This window comes from Eleutherodactylus coqui, chromosome 9 (assembly GCF_035609145.1).
Source record: "Eleutherodactylus coqui strain aEleCoq1 chromosome 9, aEleCoq1.hap1, whole genome shotgun sequence".
NCBI lineage: Eukaryota > Metazoa > Chordata > Amphibia > Anura > Eleutherodactylidae > Eleutherodactylus > Eleutherodactylus coqui.
Genome location: NC_089845.1, coordinates 15178864 through 15197151, shown reverse-complemented (window position 1 = coordinate 15197151; position 18288 = coordinate 15178864). Strand labels below are relative to the sequence as shown.

At 47.2% G+C, this 18288-nt stretch overlaps 1 protein-coding gene across 4 annotated transcripts in view; it reads left to right on the top strand.

The window, feature by feature from the left end:
* The window catches only part of COL15A1 (collagen type XV alpha 1 chain), a 638286-nt gene that overhangs the window by 213378 nt on the left and 406620 nt on the right, over positions 1-18288 (top strand). For all 4 annotated transcript variants that reach the window (XM_066579143.1, XM_066579144.1, XM_066579146.1 and 1 more), the window contains exon 6: positions 13840-13969. In XM_066579143.1, coding sequence (XP_066435240.1) covers positions 13840-13969 — 130 coding nt within the window. The remainder of the gene's footprint in view (positions 1-13839; positions 13970-18288) is intronic.

The following is an 18288-nucleotide window of genomic DNA, read 5'->3' as shown; positions in this document are numbered from 1 at the left end:
TACCATCTTAGTGTGATTTTCGTAAATGTTTCTACATGTGTACTACACTTGAGTGGTTTATGAGTCAAAGAAAAAGCTTGCTTCCATTCTCTATCGCAGAACGTTTGACCTAACTGCCACTCCCACTTTTAGAGGATGTTTTTTCTTTCTTTTTAAAATTTATTTTTATTGAGATTTTCTATTACAAACCATTGCATGCATTGCTTGAACAGCAACAGGTAATATTGCTAAAATCAATCAATTTTACTAAGAAAGAAAAAGTAAAAAGTAAAGCATAGCTGTAGTTTTCAAATCACAGAAATCACATAACAAGGAAAATCAATAAGGTGACTTCAAAGCAGAGTAACATCATTTCAAACAATACAAACAGCAGTGCAGTCAAAGGTTCCGTGATATACTGAATTATTTGGTAGGTAAGTTTTAACTGAGTAGGCATTTGTTTACAAGTATTTCTCTATTTTATTGTTAGAAATCAACTAGTGATAGGCCCTGTACCTAAGTAGATATTTTTCTAATTGTATCCTTATCAACAGCCTTTGAAGGACATATTTCGGTTTTCATTACCTTGTCTAGGCCTCGTGGAGCCTGGGCTAATGTGGTTGGTGGGTGTCCCTTCGACTTGTGAAATTATTTTTTCGTTCATCTGTCCTACAGTTTCCTTAGTTGGTGCCAAAATTGCCCTTTGACACATTCCTTATTCCCCATATTAGGTTGCAGTTGAGAATAAATCTTGCTTATAATTGAATGTAATCATACCATTAGTATCGGCTGTGATATGACCTTGGACGATTTTCATAAGAGCAGCCGCATATTGCCTTGATTTTGTGTCATTGTGCAGTTGGACTCGCATATTTCTAGGTCAGACTAATTTTTTTTACATGATGCCATAAAGTAGATGCCTTTAAATGTAGATGTATTTATTTATTTATCTACCAGTGTGCCCCTACTTATTACTGGTAGAGTCAGTCTAAAATCGACAGTCCTTAATACCAACATCCCTCCCATGATACTTTTGTTGCAATTAATATCTTTCATGGTCCGATTTAGTGCTTCAATTGCTATTTTATGGGACATTGTACATTCGTCCCAAACTAACAGCTTACATTGCTGCAGCATTAGGGCTTAGTCAGACGGGCGTTTTTTGCCGCGATTTGCGGATCGCATGACGGATGCGCATCCGCAAATCGCGTGACCGGTGCGCGCAAGTCGCCCGCAAATCGCCCGAAAATCTGCTCCTAGCCGCGTTTCATTAGAAAGGGGCCGGAGCTGTCCAGCGCATTGCATTCAATGGAGACGGCAATACAGCCGTCTCCATTGAAAGCAATGCGCTGCGGGCGAGCCCGGGATGAATTGTCGGTAAGGGCTTAAATATATAAGCCCTTACCTGCAATTCATCCTAAAATGTGTTAAAATAAAAAAAAATTGCATTCTCACCTTCTGCCTGCAGCTCCGAGCGGCCGTCCTGCAGTGGGTGTGAAGGGGGTGTGAGTCAGACCTGCCCCCTGATTGGCTCAGCGCTGAGCCAATCAGAGGCATGCCTCACTCACACCCATTCATGAATTCATGAATGGATGTGAGTCAGACCTGCCCCTGATTGGCTCAGCGCTGAGAGGCAGCAGTCACTCACCCATTCATGAATTCATGAATGGGTGTGTGAGTGAAACCGGCCTCTGATTGGTCAGGCTGTGTCCAGATCATTCAGCAGGCGGGGATTTTAAAGCCCCGCCGGCTGAATAGTGCCGAGAAGCAGTTCAGGAGAACTGACAGCGGCCGCGGCTGGAATCCGGCTGCAGCGGAAAGGTGAGTATACAATTTTTTTTTATTTTAACACATTTTAGCATGAATTGCAGGGAAGGGTTTATATATTTAACCCCTTCCCGACAATTCACCCCGCGCACGCCGGCAGCCCATTGCTTTCAATGGAGCGGCTGTATTGCCGCTCCATTGAATTCAATGGGCAAACATCGTTCTTCTCTGCCACAGCTGTTACAGCTGTGGCAGAGAAGAATGATTTGTCTTCTATATGTTCTCAATGGGGTCGGCGCTGCTGCCGCCGGCCCCATTGAGCGCATATACAGAAGCGAACAGAAATCGCAGATCGCAGATAGGTGCGATCTGCGATTTTTTTGTTCTATAATTTTTCGGACGAGCGCATAAAAAGTGCTCATGTGTCCGATACCATTGCGAAGCAATGGTTTTAAAAAATCGCCGGACGCATGCGCATGCGCAAATCGCGGCAAAAAACGCCCGTCTCACTAAGCCCTTATTCCATGTCGCTATTTTTCCACCACCGTCAAGCAGCATGGAGGCTATTCCACAGGAGGCTACTGTAACAGCAACTCCTTTATCTTTCCATTTTTGTTTAAATTATCTTTCATTTGTTATGCTGCTGAGGTAAATGAAACCTGCGCTGTGGCTGGTTGCTTTGAGCTCAGCTTATATTTCTTACATAGCTGTGGTAAAATAAAGCTGTGCTGTAGAGATGAGCGAGCACCAAAATGCTCGGGTGCTCGTTACTCGGGACGAAATTATCGCGATGCACGAGGGTTCGTTTCCAGTAACGAACCCCATTGAAGTCAATGGGCGTCCCGAGCATTTTTGTATATTGCCGATGCTCGCTAAGGTTTTCATTTGTGAAAATCTGGGCAATTCAAGAAAGTGATGGGAACGACACAGCAACGGATAGGGCAGGCGAGGGGCTACATGTTGGGCTGCATCTCAAGTTCCCAGGTCCCACTATTAAGCCACAATAGCGGCAAGAGTGGGTGCCCCCCCCCCTCCCAACAACTTTTACTTCTGAAAAGCCCTCATTAGCAATGCATACCTTAGCTAAGCACCACACTACCTCCAACAAAGCACAATCACTGCCTGCATGACACTCCGCTGCCACTTCTCCTGGGTTACATGCTGCCCAACCCCCCCCCCCCCCCCCGCACGACGCAGTGTCCACAGCGCACACCAAAGTGTCCCTGCACAGCCTTCAGCTGCACTCATGCCACACCACCCTCATGTCTATTTATAAGTGCGTCTGCCATGAGGAGGAACCGCAGGCACACACTGCAGAGGGTTGGCACAGCTAGGCAGCGACCCTCTTTAAAAGGGGCGGGGCGATAGCCCACAATGCCCTACAGAAGCAATGAGAAATATAATCCTGTGCCACCGCCATCAGGAGCTGCACACGTGGGCATAGCAATGGGGAACCTATGTGCCACACACTATTCATTCGGTCAAGGTGTCTGCATGCCCCAGTCAGACAGCGTTTTTTTTATAAATAGTCACAGGCAGGTACAACTCCGCAATGGGAATTCCGTGTGCACCCACAGCATGGGTGGCTCCCTGGAACCCACCGGCTGTACATAAATATATCCCATTGCATTGCCCAACACAGCTGATGTAACGTCAGCTTTAATGCAGGTGGGCAAAAAATTAATTGGATTACACTGTAGGCGAGGGCCCCAAAAAATTGGTGTACCAACACTAATGTACGTCAGAAAAATTGCCCATGCCCAACCAAGAGGGCAGGTGAAACCCATTAATCGCTTTGGTTAATGTGGCTTAATTTGTATCTAGGCCTGGAGGCAGCCCAGTTAAAATAAAAATTGGTTCAGGTGAAAGTTTCAACGCTTTAATGAGCATTGAAACGTATAAAAATTGTTTACAAAAATTATATGACTGAGCCTTGAGGGTCTAAAAAAATTGCCCGTTCAGCGTGATTACTTCAGGTTTCAGGAGGAGGAGCAGGAGGAGGAGGATGACTATTATACACAGATTGATGAAGCTAAAAGGTCCCCGTTTTGATGGTGATAGAGAACAATGCTTCCCTCCACGGGTGCAGCCTACGTATTGTTTAGGTATCACTGCTGTCCGCTGGTGGAGAAGAGAAGTCTGGGGAAATCCAGGCTTTGTTCATCTTGATGAGTGTAAGCCTGTCGGCACTGTCGGTTTACAGGCGGGTACGCTTATCTGTGATGATTCCCCCAGCCGCACTAAACACCCTCTCTGACAAGACGCTAGCCGCAGGACAAGCAAGCACCTCCAGGGCATACAGCGCGAGTTCAGGCCACGTGTCCAGCTTCGACACCCAGTAGTTGTAGGGGGCAGAGGCGTCACCGAGGACGGTCGTGCGATCGGCTACGTACTCCCTCACCATCCTTTTACAGTGCTCCCGAGAACTCAGCCTTGACTGGGGAGCGGTGACACAGTCTTGCTGGGGAGCCAGAAAGCTGTCAAAGGCCTTAGAGAGTGTTCCCCTGCCTGTGCTGTACATGCTGCCTGATCTCTGCGCCTCCCCTGCTACCTGGCCCTCTGAACTGCGCCTTCGGCCACTAGCTCTGTCGGATGGGAATTTTACCATCAGTTTGTCCGCCAGGGTCCTGTGGTATAGCATCACTCTCGAACCCCTTTCCTCTTCGGGTATGAGAGTGGAAAGGTTCTCCTTATACCGTGGGTCGAGCAGTGTGTACACCCAGTAATCCGTAGTGGCCAGAATGCGTGTAACGCGAGGGTCACGAGAAAGGCATCCTAACATGAAGTCAGCCATGTGTGCCAGGGTACCTGTACGCAACACATGGCTGTCCTCACTAGGAAGATCACTTTCAGGATCCTCCTCCTCCTCCTCAGGCCATACACGCTGAAAGGATGACAGGCAAGCAGCATGGGTACCCTCAGCAGTGGGCCAAGCTGTCTCTTCCCCCTCCTCCTCCTCCTCAACGCGCTGAGATATAGACAGGAGGGTGCTCTGACTATCCAGCGACATACTGTCTTCCCCCGCCTCTGTTTCCGAGCGCAAAGCGTCTGCCTTTATGCTTTGCAGGGAACTTCTCAAGAGGCATAGCAGAGGAATGGTGACGCTAATGATTGCAGCATCGCCGCTCACCATCTGGGTAGACTCCTCAAAGTTTCCAAGGACCTGGCAGATGGCTGCCAACCAGGCCCACTCTTCTGTAAAGAATTGAGGAGGCTGACTCCCACTGCGCCGCCCATGTTGGAGTTGGTATTCCACTATAGCTCTACGCTGCTCATAGAGCCTGGCCAACATGTGGAGCGTAGAGTTCCACCGTGTGGGCACGTCGCACAGCAGTCGGTGCACTGGCAGATGAAACCGATGTTGCAGGGTGCGCAGGGTGGCAGCGTCCGTGTGGGACTTGCGGAAATGTGCGCAGAGCCGGCGCACATTTCCGAGCAGATCAGACAAGCGTGGGTAGCTTTTCAGAAAGCGCTGAACCACCAAATTAAAGACGTGGGCCAGGCATGGCACGTGCGTGAGGCTGCCGAGCTGCAGAGCCGCCACCAGGTTACGGCCGTTGTCACACACGACCATGCCCGGTTGGAGGCTTAGCGGCGCAAGCCAGTGGTCGGTCTGCTCTGTCAGACCCTGCAGCAGTTCGTGGGCCGTGTTCCTCTTATCTCCTAAGCTGAGTAGTTTCAGCACGGCCTGCTGACGCTTGCCCACCGCTGTGCTGCCACGCCGCGCGACACCGACTGCTGCCGACGTGCTGCTGCTGACACATCTTGATTGCGAGACAGAGGTTGCGGAGGAGGAGGAGGGTGGTTTAGTGGAGGAAGCATACACCGCCGTAGATACCACCACCAAGCTGGGGCCCGCAATTCTGGGGGTGGGTAGGACGTGAGCGGTCCCAGGCTCTGACTCTGTCCCAGCCTCCACTAAATTCACCCAATGTGCCGTCAGGGAGATATAGTGGCCCTGCCCGCCTGTGCTTGTCCACGTGTCTGTTGTTAAGTGGACCTTGGCAGTAACCGCGTTGGTGAGGGCGCGTACAATGTTGCGGGAGACGTGGTCGTGCAGGGCTGGGACGGCACATCGGGAAAAATAGTGGCGACTGGGAACTGAGTATCGCGGGGCCACCGCCATCATACTTTTGAAAGCCTCTGTTTCCACAACCCTATACGGCAGCATCTCCAGGCTGATAAATTTGGCTATGTGCACGTTTAACGCTTGAGCGTGCGGGTGCGTGGTGGCGTGCTTGCGCTCCAACACTTGCGCTAGCGACGGCTGGACGGTGCGCTGACAGACATTGGTGGATGGGGCCGAGGTCAGCGGAGGTGAGGGTGTGGGTGCAGGCCAGGAGACGGTAGTGCCTGTGCCCTGAGAGGGGGGTTGGATCTCAGTGGCAGGTTGGGGCGCAGGGGGAGAGGCAGCGGTGCAAACCGGAGGCGGTAAACGGCCTTCGTCGCACCTTGTGGCGTGCTTGGCCATCATATGTCTGCGCATGCTGGTGGTGGTGAGGCTGGTGGTGGTGGCTCCCCGGCTGATCTTGGCGCGACACAGGTTGCACACCACTGTTCGTCGGTCATCTGCACTCTCAGTGAAAAACTGCCAGACCTTTGAGCACCTCGGCCTCTGCAGGGTGGCATGGCGCGAAGGGGCGCTTTGGGAAACGGTGGATTATTCGGTCTGGCCCTGCCTCTACCCCTGAACACCGCACTGCCTCTTGCAACCTACCCTGCTGCTGCCCTTGCCTCCCCCTCTTAAGACCTGTCCTCAGTAGGCTTAGCAAACCAGGTGGGGTCAGTCACCTCATCGTCCTGCTGCTCTTCCTCCGAATCCTCTGTGCGCTCCTCCCTCGGACTTACTGCCCTTACTACTACCTCACTGATAGACAACTGTGTCTCATCGTCATCGTCCTCCTCACCCACTGAAAGCTCTTGAGACAGTTGCCGAAAGTCCCCAGCCTCATCCCTCGGACCCCGGGAACTTTCAAAAGGTTGGGCATCGGTCACGACAAACTCCTCCAGTGGGAGAGGATTCGGAACCCTTGCTGCCCATTCTGGGCAGGGGCTCGGGAACAGTTCCTGGGAGTCTGCCTGCTCCTCAGAATGTGTCATTGTAATGGAGTGAGGAGGCTGGGAGGAAGGAGGAGCAGCAGCCAGAGGATTCAGAGTTGCATCAGTGGACGGCGCAGAACTCTGGGTGTTCGATAGATTGCTGGATGCACTTTCTGCCATCCACGACAGGACCTGCTCACACTGCTCATTTTCTAATAAAGGTCTACCGCGTGGACCCATTAATTGTGAGATGAATGTGGGGACCCCAGAAACGTGCCTCTCTCCTAATCCCGCAGCAGTCGGCTGCGATACACCTGGATCAGGAGCTCTGCCTGTGCACACACCCTGACTTGGGCCTCCGCGTCCTCGCCCGCGTCCACGTCCTCTAGGCCTACCCCTACCCCTCAGCATGGTGTATTACCAGTAGTGCAGAAACTGAACGCTGTAATTAAATGTGCCGCTTATTGGCCTGTGGTTGGAGGCTGACTTCGCTTACGGAACGCACAGCAGAGCCAGGAAATAATTTTGCGCAAGCCTGCTGTAACACTTAGCTGGCTGCGTATGAATTAGGAGGACAACTACCCCCAGCACAGACCCAGTACACTGAGGACAGTCACAGGCAGCCCAAATAGATTTTTTTTTCCCAAATGTTTTTGGAAAGGCCCACTGGCTATATTCAATAAATATGTCTTCTGTCCCTGCCTCACCACCACTACTGGCCCTGGAGTATGTATAATTACTGCAGGGTGCAATGCTCTGCACGGCCGATATACAAAAAAAAAAAAGTGCAACACTGCCAAAAAGCAGCCTCCACACTACTGCACACGGTTAGATGTGGCCCTAAGAAGGACCGTTGGGGTTCTTGAAGCCTAAAATACTCCTAACGCTCTCCCTATACAAGCTCCGGCATCAGCAGCACTTTCCCTGATCTCTGTCAGAATGCATCTGTGGCGAGCCGCGGGAGGGGCCGATTTATATACTTGGGTGACACCTGATCTCGCCAGCCACTCACTGCAGGGGGTGGTATAGGGCTTGAACGTCGCAGGGGGAAGTTGTAATGCCTTCCCTGTCTTTCTATTGGCCAGAAAAGCGCGCTAACGTATCAGAGATGAAAGTGAAAGTAACTCGAACATCGCGTGGTACTCGTCACGAGTAACGAGCATCTCGAACACGCTAATACTCGAACGAGTATCAAGCTCGGACGAGTACGTTCGCTCATCTCTACTGTGCTGTGATTGGTTGTTATGGGCAACACAGATTTTCTTTAACATCTCAATCCATGTGAATGTGTCTTTCATTTGTTTTAATCCCGGGCAACACCAGGTATATCTGCTAGTTCAAAATCGCATACATGCAGCAACGACATCTGCCATCACGTGTCTGTCCATTTGGGGAGGCCTAGCTTGAGATGTGTATCCCCTTCCTTCACCTCCGCCGCACTTAATAATCACATACGTGCAACAACGATGTCTGCCTTCACGTGTATGTCTGTGTGGGGAGGCATAGCTTATGATGTGCACCCCCTTTCCCCTTCACTGCACTCTATAATTGTATACATGTGACAATGATGTCTGCCCTCATGTGCCTGCACGTTTGTTTAGGCATAGCTTATGATGTGCACCCCCTCTGCCTTGCTGCACAGCTCTGGAGTAGAGGTGCGCCTACGCATCACCAAATAAGTCTGTCTTGTAGCTCTCTCTCGATAATATAAGTTTTTAGGATAAAACGTAGCAAGTGTCCTTCCTCAAGATGCCACCTATCTCCCTGTTGAATTTCATCAAAATTCCTTCAGTACTTTAGCCGTGAAAAGGTAACAGACAGAGTTACTGCCGCATTTATATCAGTATGCATTGTTTATAGAGCAGGCTATTATAATGTATCTGCCTTATGGATGTATTTTCTCTTGAATAAGCTGAAATGATACAGAATTTTTTTATCGCAATTAGAGCTCCTCTCTAGTAACAAAGTGAGATTGAAAGATTGTGGCATCCATTGTGGGATATTTTATATGGAAGACATTTGGTACTATTTGTGTACTATTGGTACTATTTGTGTCTCTTGTGCGCAAACAATATCTGAGGATAACTTTTTTTTACATTTTCCCACATAAATGTACATTTTTAGGGACTGCTGAGAAAACAAATACCGGCACCGGCTTGGCCGGTGAATTAGCAGACAGGTGGCAACCCTAGGGAGCAGGCGGGTAACGTAGTCAGAGGAATGCCAGAGGTCGGTAATGGTTGTAGCAGTTTGTCTCAGAGGATCAGGCAGATGGAGCTTGACTATGGGCTGGGATGCACAATTATGTAATGATGCAGTTGAAGGGCTAGGCTTCTATAGTATGCACAATCAAGAGCAGGGCACAGCCTATACAGGACTGGATTGCAGGAGCTGGGAATGAGGTCATGCAGGGGGGCTGTATGGCCCAGCAGGTAGAGCTGCCATCTGGAATACAGGAGTTCCTGGGTTCAAGCGCTGACTGATTGTCTGCCTTCAGTGAATGGAGGCAGGTCAATGAGAGCGCTCCCTGGCCCACTCCACCTCCATTCTGGCAGCGCTGTGAGCGTGCCAACGATACTTGCTCCCATGTACCGGCACATACATAAGCTCCTGGGTTCGAGCCCTGACTGGGTGTCTGCTTACAGTGAATTGTTCACCATGTTTAACAGTAAATTAAAGTATTGTGCTTCCCCGATAATAAGACCTACCCTGAAAATAAGCCCTAGCTAGGCTAGATGTAAAAAAAAAATACTCACCTAGCAGCTGCGGTTTAGGTTACTTGCGCTGGGCTGTCCTCCATCACATCCGACAGAGCAGTTCTTCCTGGTAGTGGGAAGTGAATACCCTGCCTCCAGCAAGGTAATGCTCTGAATGAATGTGGCGCTGGATTAACCAATCACAGCCATTCAGTGAATGGCTGAGCTCTGCCTCTGATTGGCTAACCGCAGGGACCACTCAGCTGTCATTCAGTGGCTGAGCGCTGCGTCTGATTGGTCACAGCACTCAGCCAATTAGAGGCAGCCCTTTCAGCAGGAAAGGATTTTAAATCCCTGCTTCTCAAAGCATTTCAGGACAGTTCAGGAGGACAAGTGTCTAAATGCGCCTGATCCCTGGCTGCGGCGGAGAGGTGAGCATATATATTTTCCCTGAAAATCACTGCAGTGGTTTCCGGCAGCCCATTGCTTTCAATAGGGCTGCATAAGCGCCAGCCCCATTGAAAGCAATGGGAGAACATCACGCTCCTGTGCCACAGCTGTGGCAGGGGAATTCTTCATGCCCGCAGGGAGTCCCCTTGTCACTGGACACTGTGACAATGCTATCACAGTGTTCAGTGATGAGGGGACTCTCCACGAAGAAATCCTCGGCCACAGCTGTCACAGCTGCGGTAGAGGATCGCAATCTTCTCTGTATGTTGTCAATGGGGCCGCCACTGCTGCCGCCGGCCCCATTGGCCACCAGGTGGAACCCCTGGATGTGACAGCATCCAGAGGGGGTATCACATCTAAAAAATCCTGAATGCCACAGTTACTTGTGTTTTGAAATCCGCTGCCCTATTTTTACCGGTGCAAAGTTTTGTGTGCAGGTAAAAAACAGACATGTGACTGCTATTGAAAACCATTAGTTTTAATAGATGCGAATTGCAAACGCATATTGAAACCAGCTAGACCGCATGAGGTGGGTAGTAATAATGGTGGTCATATTGGCTCCGCTGCTTTCCATCACTAGCAGAAGGTGGTGCGCAGTTGAAAAAATAATAGGAATTGAGCAACCCATAAAGTCGGATACAGTGAGATGGCAATTTGTCAAGTTCGTGAAGCCAGTCCATATGCAGGCCGGGATCTGTGCTGGACAAAACAATAGTAAAAAAAATTGAAAAATAAAATACAGCTTGTAAATGAGCATGAAAGTAGAAGTGTCTCTTCCACTACATGAGCCAGCAGTCGTGTGACCGCTGGGAGCCCCCTGTTATAGCAGAGCGGCAGGGTCTTAGCAGCACCTGATCAGCAATGTCACTGACTATTGTCACTACAGGGGGATGTTTTCCCCTGTAACTGGGGCACCTATGGAGACACAGCTACAGTAGAAAAGTGTGTAATAAAAAAAAAAAAGTCAATGTGAATGACCTCCAGAGATCTTGGGGAGTCATTGATGGTAAAAAAAAAAATAGCTACAGAGATTAATAAAAAAAAAATTACAGAATAAAGTAAAAATAAATACATAAAAAGAAAATGACCCAAAGCTGACTCCAACGAAAACCGTCGCCATATGCGTCCTATAATCCAAAATAATACATATTATATATCAAAACATCCGAAACAAAATGAGGAACCCATTCCTATACTTTATTTTAGCGAAAATTTACTCATTTTTTTTAAGTATAAATGTTAAACAAAAACAACATTTTTTAGCTTTCTACCCACAATGAAACTAAAAACTGAAAAAAAGTCAGTGAAGAAGATATAAAAATAGCCCTATATGTCAGAGGAAAAAAAATGCAGCAAAAAAATTTTTGGTAACTAGAGAAAAATACAGCAGTAAAACCACCACATGGGTAAAATCCCTAAAATGCGTCCTTTTCCTTAAGGGGTTAAGTATGAATATTCTCCTTTTCTTCTCAGTTCTCTTCTTCAGTTCATATTTACTCAAACTGTCCTTGCTGACTTTTGTGTTTGCTTAAACTGATTTAGTTTTCCTTAATCATTTCTCCATTTGTACTCAGTTTGCTTCCTCCTCACCGCACTGTCTCACAGATCTTGCTTCTTTTCTCCTACATTCTTTACTCAGCCCTGGACTCCTTCACTCCCTCTAGCCACTCCCCTCTCAGTTTTATCTGCCTCCTCTAGACCAACCCGTGCATGAGTCTTATCCTCCAATCCTAGGACAGCTATCTTCTGTCTCTACAATTGACCAATAGGGACATGATAGGATTTTCCAACATGGTATGAGTGACAAAACAACCAAATTTTACATTCTTAAAGCTATATATACATTCACACAGTAACCAAATTGTTTTTATGGAGTGTACAAATCCCGTACACTACAATATGAAGGTGTCAAAAACAGAGAAAATCGAGTTAACAACTCCACAGCCCTAGTGCCAAGGCCATGGAGGGAAAATGATAGAGGTGCACAAAGCACTGGTGACATATTTGAAAATTCCTGTAGAACAGGAAAAGTCCCAGAAGATTGCAAAAGGGCCAATCTTGTTCCTATTTTCGAAAAACAAAAGAAGGCAGACTCAGGAAACTACAGGCCTGTGAGCCTGACTTCTATATTAGGAAAGATCTTTTAACAAATTATTAAACAGCATGTATGCAAGTACAATGAGAATGGGGTAATTAACCAGAGCCAGCAAAGTCATGCCAGACTAATCTAATTTCCTTCTATAACAGAATCACAGACTTAAGTTGATCAGGAAAATTCAGTAGATATAGTATGTATTGACTTTAGTAAAGTATTTGACAAAGTATCTCATACTATACTTAAAGAAAAAATGACCAAATATGGGCTTGACAAGGCATCTGTTAGATGCATTGACAACTGACTGAGGAATTGTACTCAAGAGTGGTCATAAATGGCTGCACATCCAATTCGAAGAATGTCTCAAGTGGGGTACCACAAGGCTCTGTCCTAGGCCCAGTGTTGTTCAACATTTTTATAAATGATCTGGAGGAGGGAATTGATGGGAAACTGATCAAATCTGCAGATTACACAAAGCAAGGAGGGATAGCTAACACTAGAGAAGAGACAGAGGATTCAAAAAGATCTAGACAAGCTTAAACAGTGGGTAGTGACTAACAGATTGGTGTTTGACAAGGAACATTGTAAGGCCCTACATCTGGGCAAGAAAAATGAAAAAAGCACATATAGATTGGGAGGAATTGGGCTAAGCAGCAGCACATCTGAAAAAGACTTCGGTGTAATAATAGATCACAGACTGAACATGACTCAACAGTTTGATGCAGCAGCAAAATAGGAAAACACAATTCTGGGATGTATTAAGAGAAGCATAGAGTCTAGATCACGTGAGGTCATTATCCCCCTCTACTCTTCCTTAGTCAGACCTCATCTGGATTACTGTGTCCAGTTCTGGGCACCCCAATTTAAAAAAAAGACATAGACAAACTGGAGCAAGTTCAGTGTTTATTCATCCTTGTCTCTTTAAATGCTTCCCATTCTTTTCTTCTTTTAGTGTTTGGTAACAATTGTGCTTTGAGAATCTCATTTTGCAATGCTTCCCAACCTTCTTGGACATTTCTGTCCTTAACATCCAGCCATTGGCTCCTTTCTGCCATCTTTCTTGAGTTCTTCAAAATCCGCCTTTCTGAAATCCAACCTTAAGGTCTGAGTTTTCTCAGGTCCTCCTCCTCTTTTTATCCAAAATTCAAGGATAGCATGATCACTGCCTCCCAAGGTCTTAGCCTTTCTTACTTCCTCAACCATTCCCTCCGTGTTGGTAAGAATTATGCACAATATAGCAGATCCCCTTGTTTTCTGCCTTTTGGAAGATAAAGTTGTCAGCAAGAGCGGATAAGAATTTGTTGGACCCATTATTTTTACCTGAGAGAGATTCCCAACAAATGTCTGGATAGTTAAAATCTTGCATGATCACTATGTCGTACCTGACCATCTGATATAGAAAGAGTTCATCAATATCTTTGGCTTGTCCAGGAAGACTGTAGTAAATGCCTACAATGTTGCCCTTTCTGTTGTTCTCTCCCAAACAGTTTCTACAGAACGAGCCTGCACAACTCCCTAATACAGACCTTCTTACAGTAATGGGGATACAGTGCAATTGCATAACACTAATACAGCTACTGATATATAGGTTTAGAGAGAGAGGCGTAAGTGGAGGAAAATGATTTTACCCCCATCTCCCACTCTCTCATGTCTCACACTAATGTACATTATTAGTAATTGTGTGGCTAATCATTTAATATTTATATGAATCTTATAAAGTCTGATATATTTAATATCTGTAAACTATTTTCAATTCTGTCACAACCTTTATAATTGTGAGAAAAAGGATCATAACTAAATATTCTCTTTCAGACAAAAACAATAAATGGACCTGTAAAAGCACCTCCTACAGTTTCAAGCCACGTTGAAGAGATGGAATATTCTGGCTCTGCTCAACCAATAGAGCAAATCAGTCAGACAATCAAGCCAGAAAATATACAAGGTACAAACATTAGCCCATTACCTGTTTCTCATATTTTTTAAAAATCTGATATAGAAACATAAATGCACATTTATTACAGAGCCTCGTGTGGCGCAGATTGTAAGCTCTCGCCTGCGTCAGGTAGCCGGCTCAAGGTTGACTCAGCCTTCCATCCTTCCGAGGTCGGTAAAATGAGAACCCAGCTTGGTGGGGGGTAATTAAGTAATAATTACCTGAAAGCGCTGCGTAATAAGTTGGCGCTATACAAATACCAAGATTTATTTATTTATTGGTGCTGTGCTATTCTGGTGTATGTTTTGCCCTTTTTTGCACAAATCAATTTAGACAAATTTGTTATTGATTTGCACCAAAAAGACCATATGTTATGCCTCTCTGTAGACACTTTTGAAAAGTGAGTGAAGTGAAAAGTTATGGTTCGAGTGGAGCAAGCTTTTCAGCGACATTTATGACATCCAAGTTTTTATGCAAAATTTGTCTCAATCTCACTCTAGTAACTGAGTAGTGTACAAAGTGAGTCCAGGTCTCTAGACATATTTAAAATGTAGCAATATCATGCAACATTTTATACATTTTTCACATCTTTAAACTGGAGAAGGAAACAAAAGCTGCCAGAAAACTGGCTTCAAAAATTCCCATGATGACAATAACCCTCTAAAATCCTTTTTTCTTTTTTTTAACCCCTTGGTGAAGGCCCTATTGCTTTTTTATGGCTTTGTGGGATTTAATCCTCAGGGATGTAAAAACATGCATTCCCTGAGGATTAAAGCCCTGCAGGCTCTGGACACGACAGCTCCATGCTGTCGGTTCTGGGAGGTAGCCGACAACATGGAGCAGTCATGGGGGGGCCGCGGGGAGCCCTTCCTAGTAATGCGATCGGCGCTATCCAATGGATAGCGACAATTGCATTACAGTAAATAAAAAGTTAAGAAAGATATTAGTTTCAGCTCCCCTCACGAATTGCACCCATGAGGGGGGCTGAAACAACTCACCCCCATCCTCCACGATGTCCCGCGATGATTTGGTACGCCTAAGTTAAAATGGAGAAAGGTGAAAATGACCAGATACAGTAAGTTTGAAATCTCCTGCATACCAGGTATGGATAACGGCGATCACGGAAAAGTTCACAAAAATAAAATGATGTAAAAGTTTCACTGATCCATGAGGGCAGGTGAAAATACTCACCCCTGTCCTCTGCGATGTCCTCTGGCGATATGATCCTTCCAGGATCTCACATCCCCTTCTGCACATGCACACCTGACGGAAACGTTGGGCGTGTGCAAGTAGGGGTCCCTCCATAGGAAATTTAAAATCTCTCTGCTCCAGGTCAGCATGGCTTTATGTGGTTCCCGGTCAGATGATCACTATTATCTAATGGATAACAGTAAAAAAAAGTGTAAAAAAAGTTCAAAAAGTTAAAGTTTCACTTCCCCTCACGGATCATATCCATGAGGGAGGATGAAATTATGTACCTAAGGCCCCTGGATTTATCCGCGGACTTTACCCCAGCTTCTGCGCACACGCCCATCGCCAAAGTGGCTGACACATGTGCAAAATCTTCCTGCTCCTGAATATCAAACATAGGCGAGAGCCTGGAAATTTCATGTTGGGCTGCATGTGATCGCCGCTATACAATGGATAATGTCTATCACGTAGATGTAATAAAAAAAGTCAAAATTTCACCTCCAGTTATGGATCTGATCCATGAGGGGAGGTGAAATTACTTGCCTAAGGTGCCCAGCGATGTCCCCCAACGGGATCTTTAACTGCTGTCCTTTCCCCAACTTCAGCACATGCACCCGTTGGCAAAATGGCGGACATAAGCGCAGAAGCTAAGGAGAGTCCGTTAAATTTTAAATCTCCTTGCTCCTAGCTACTCCAACGAATGAAGATCACGTAAAAGTTAAAAACAGTTGAACTTCAAATGTTCATTTTGGCTTGGGCCCCATTGTGCAGCGAAACATAAGATTAGGGCCACAGTGGGTATATTTCTGAACACAGGACAAACGGGGTTAGCCATTTTGGGGTGTAAGTCTTCATTCACATGTGTGCTGTACAAAAAAAACTGTTTTTAAATTGACAGAGTTGTCAAAAAACGAAAAGCCCAATTTTTTTACTTCTGCTTTACTTGAATTGATTTAAAAATCGTAAGGTGAAAATGTACAGACCTAGATAAATTCATTAAGGGTTCCAGTTTTCAAAATGGGGTCATTTGTGGGGTTCTCTATTGTTTTGGCTGCTCAACAGCTCTACAAGCGGTCAATGGGCCATAAAAGGCCTTCAAGCAAAATTTTTGTTCTGAAAGCCACCGGCTGCTCCTTTCGTTTTGGGCTCCGTTGTGGAGCCAGACATAAGATTAGAGCCACAACGGCTATGTGTCTGAACACAGGACAAACAGGGGTATCCATTTTGAGGTGTCAATCCTCATTTTCATGTGCACTATGGAAAAACAATATATCTTTAAAATGACATATTTGCAAAGATATGAAATTTTATTTTGTCTCCTCTAAATTGCATTAATTCCTGAAAAATAAACGTGGGGTCAAAATACTTATGATACACAGTAATGTTAAATTTGTACGTCTCCTAAATGGTTAAAAAAAACAAGTTTTTCAAATGTGCATTCAGAATAAAGTAAACAGATGAAAATATATATCTTAGCAAAGATTTGTACTGTACGTTTGCACATATTTGAACTATTACAGTTGAAAATGTAAAAAAATGACAGCCGCGGCGTCCACTAGTGGAGAATCATAGCGATTCCCTGCTCGCAGGATCTAAATCGCAGCATGCCGCGGTGAGCCTACCTTTCAGATAGGCTCATCGCAGAGAGCTGACAGCTCAGTGACCCCCACAGTAGCCTCGCAGTAAAAGTGACCCCCACAGTGGCACAGCAGCAAAAGTGACCCCCACAGTGGCACAGCAGCAAAAGTGACCCCCACAGTGGCACAGCAGCAAAAGTGACCCCCACAGTGGCACAGCAGTAAAAGTGACCCCCACAGTGGCACAGCAGTAAAAGTGACCCCCACAGTGGCACAGCAGTAAAAGTGACCCCCACAGTGGCACAGCAGTAAAAGTGACCCCCACAGTGGCACAGCAGTAAAAGTGACCCCCACAGTGGCACAGCAGTAAAAGTGACCCCCACAGTGGCACAGCAGTAAAAGTGACCCCCACAGTGGCACAGCAGTAATAATGACCCCACAAAGGCCTTAGCAGTTATAGTGACCTCCACAAAGGCCTTAGCAGTTATAGTGACCTCCACAGTGGCCTCTGCAGTTATAGTGACCTCCACAGTGGCCTCTGCAGTTATAGTGACCTCCACAGTGGCCTCTGCAGTTATAGTGACCTCCACAGTGGCCTCTGCAGTTATAGTGACCTCCACAGTGCCCCCAGCAGTAATGGTGATCCCCACAGAGACTTCCACAGTAATAGTAACCCCCACAGCGGCCTCAGCAGTAATAGTGACCCCCACAGAGGCCTCAAATGTAATAGTGAGCCCCACAGAGACCTCCGCAGTAATACTGACCCCCACAGCTTCCTCAAATGTAACAGTGACCCCCACAGAGACCTCTGCAGTAAAAGTGACCCCCCCCCCACAGAGACCTCTGCAGTAAAAGTGACCCCCCCCCACAGAGACCTCTGCAGTAAGAGTGACCCCCCCACAGAGACCTCTGCAGTAAGAGTGACCCCCCCCCACAGAGACCTCTGCAGTAAGAGTGACCCCCCACAGAGACCTCTGCAGTAAGAGTGACCCCCCCACAGAGACCTCTGCAGTAAGAGTGACCCCCCCCACAGAGACCTCTGCAGTAAGAGTGACCCCCCCACAGAGACCTCTGCAGTAAGAGTGACCCCCCCACAGAGACCTCTGCAGTAAGAGTGACCCCCCCCACGGAGACCTCTGCAGTAAGAGTGACCCCCCCACGGAGACCTCTGCAGTAAGAGTGACCCCCCACGGAGACCTCTGCAGTAAGAGTGACCCCCCACGGAGACCTCTGCAGTAAGAGTGACCCCCCACGGAGACCTCTGCAGTAAGAGTGACCCCCCACGGAGACCTCTGCAGTAAGAGTGACCCCCCACGGAGACCTCTGCAGTAAGAGTGACCCCCCACGGAGACCTCTGCAGTAAGAGTGACCCCCCACGGAGACCTCTGCAGTAAGAGTGACCCCCCACGGAGACCTCTGCAGTAAGAGTGACCCCCCCAGGGAGACCTCTGCAGTAAGAGTGACCCCCCCAGGGAGACCTCTGCAGTAAGAGTGACCCCCCCAGGGAGACCTCTGCAGTAAGAGTGACCCCCCCAGGGAGACCTCTGCAGTAAGAGTGAC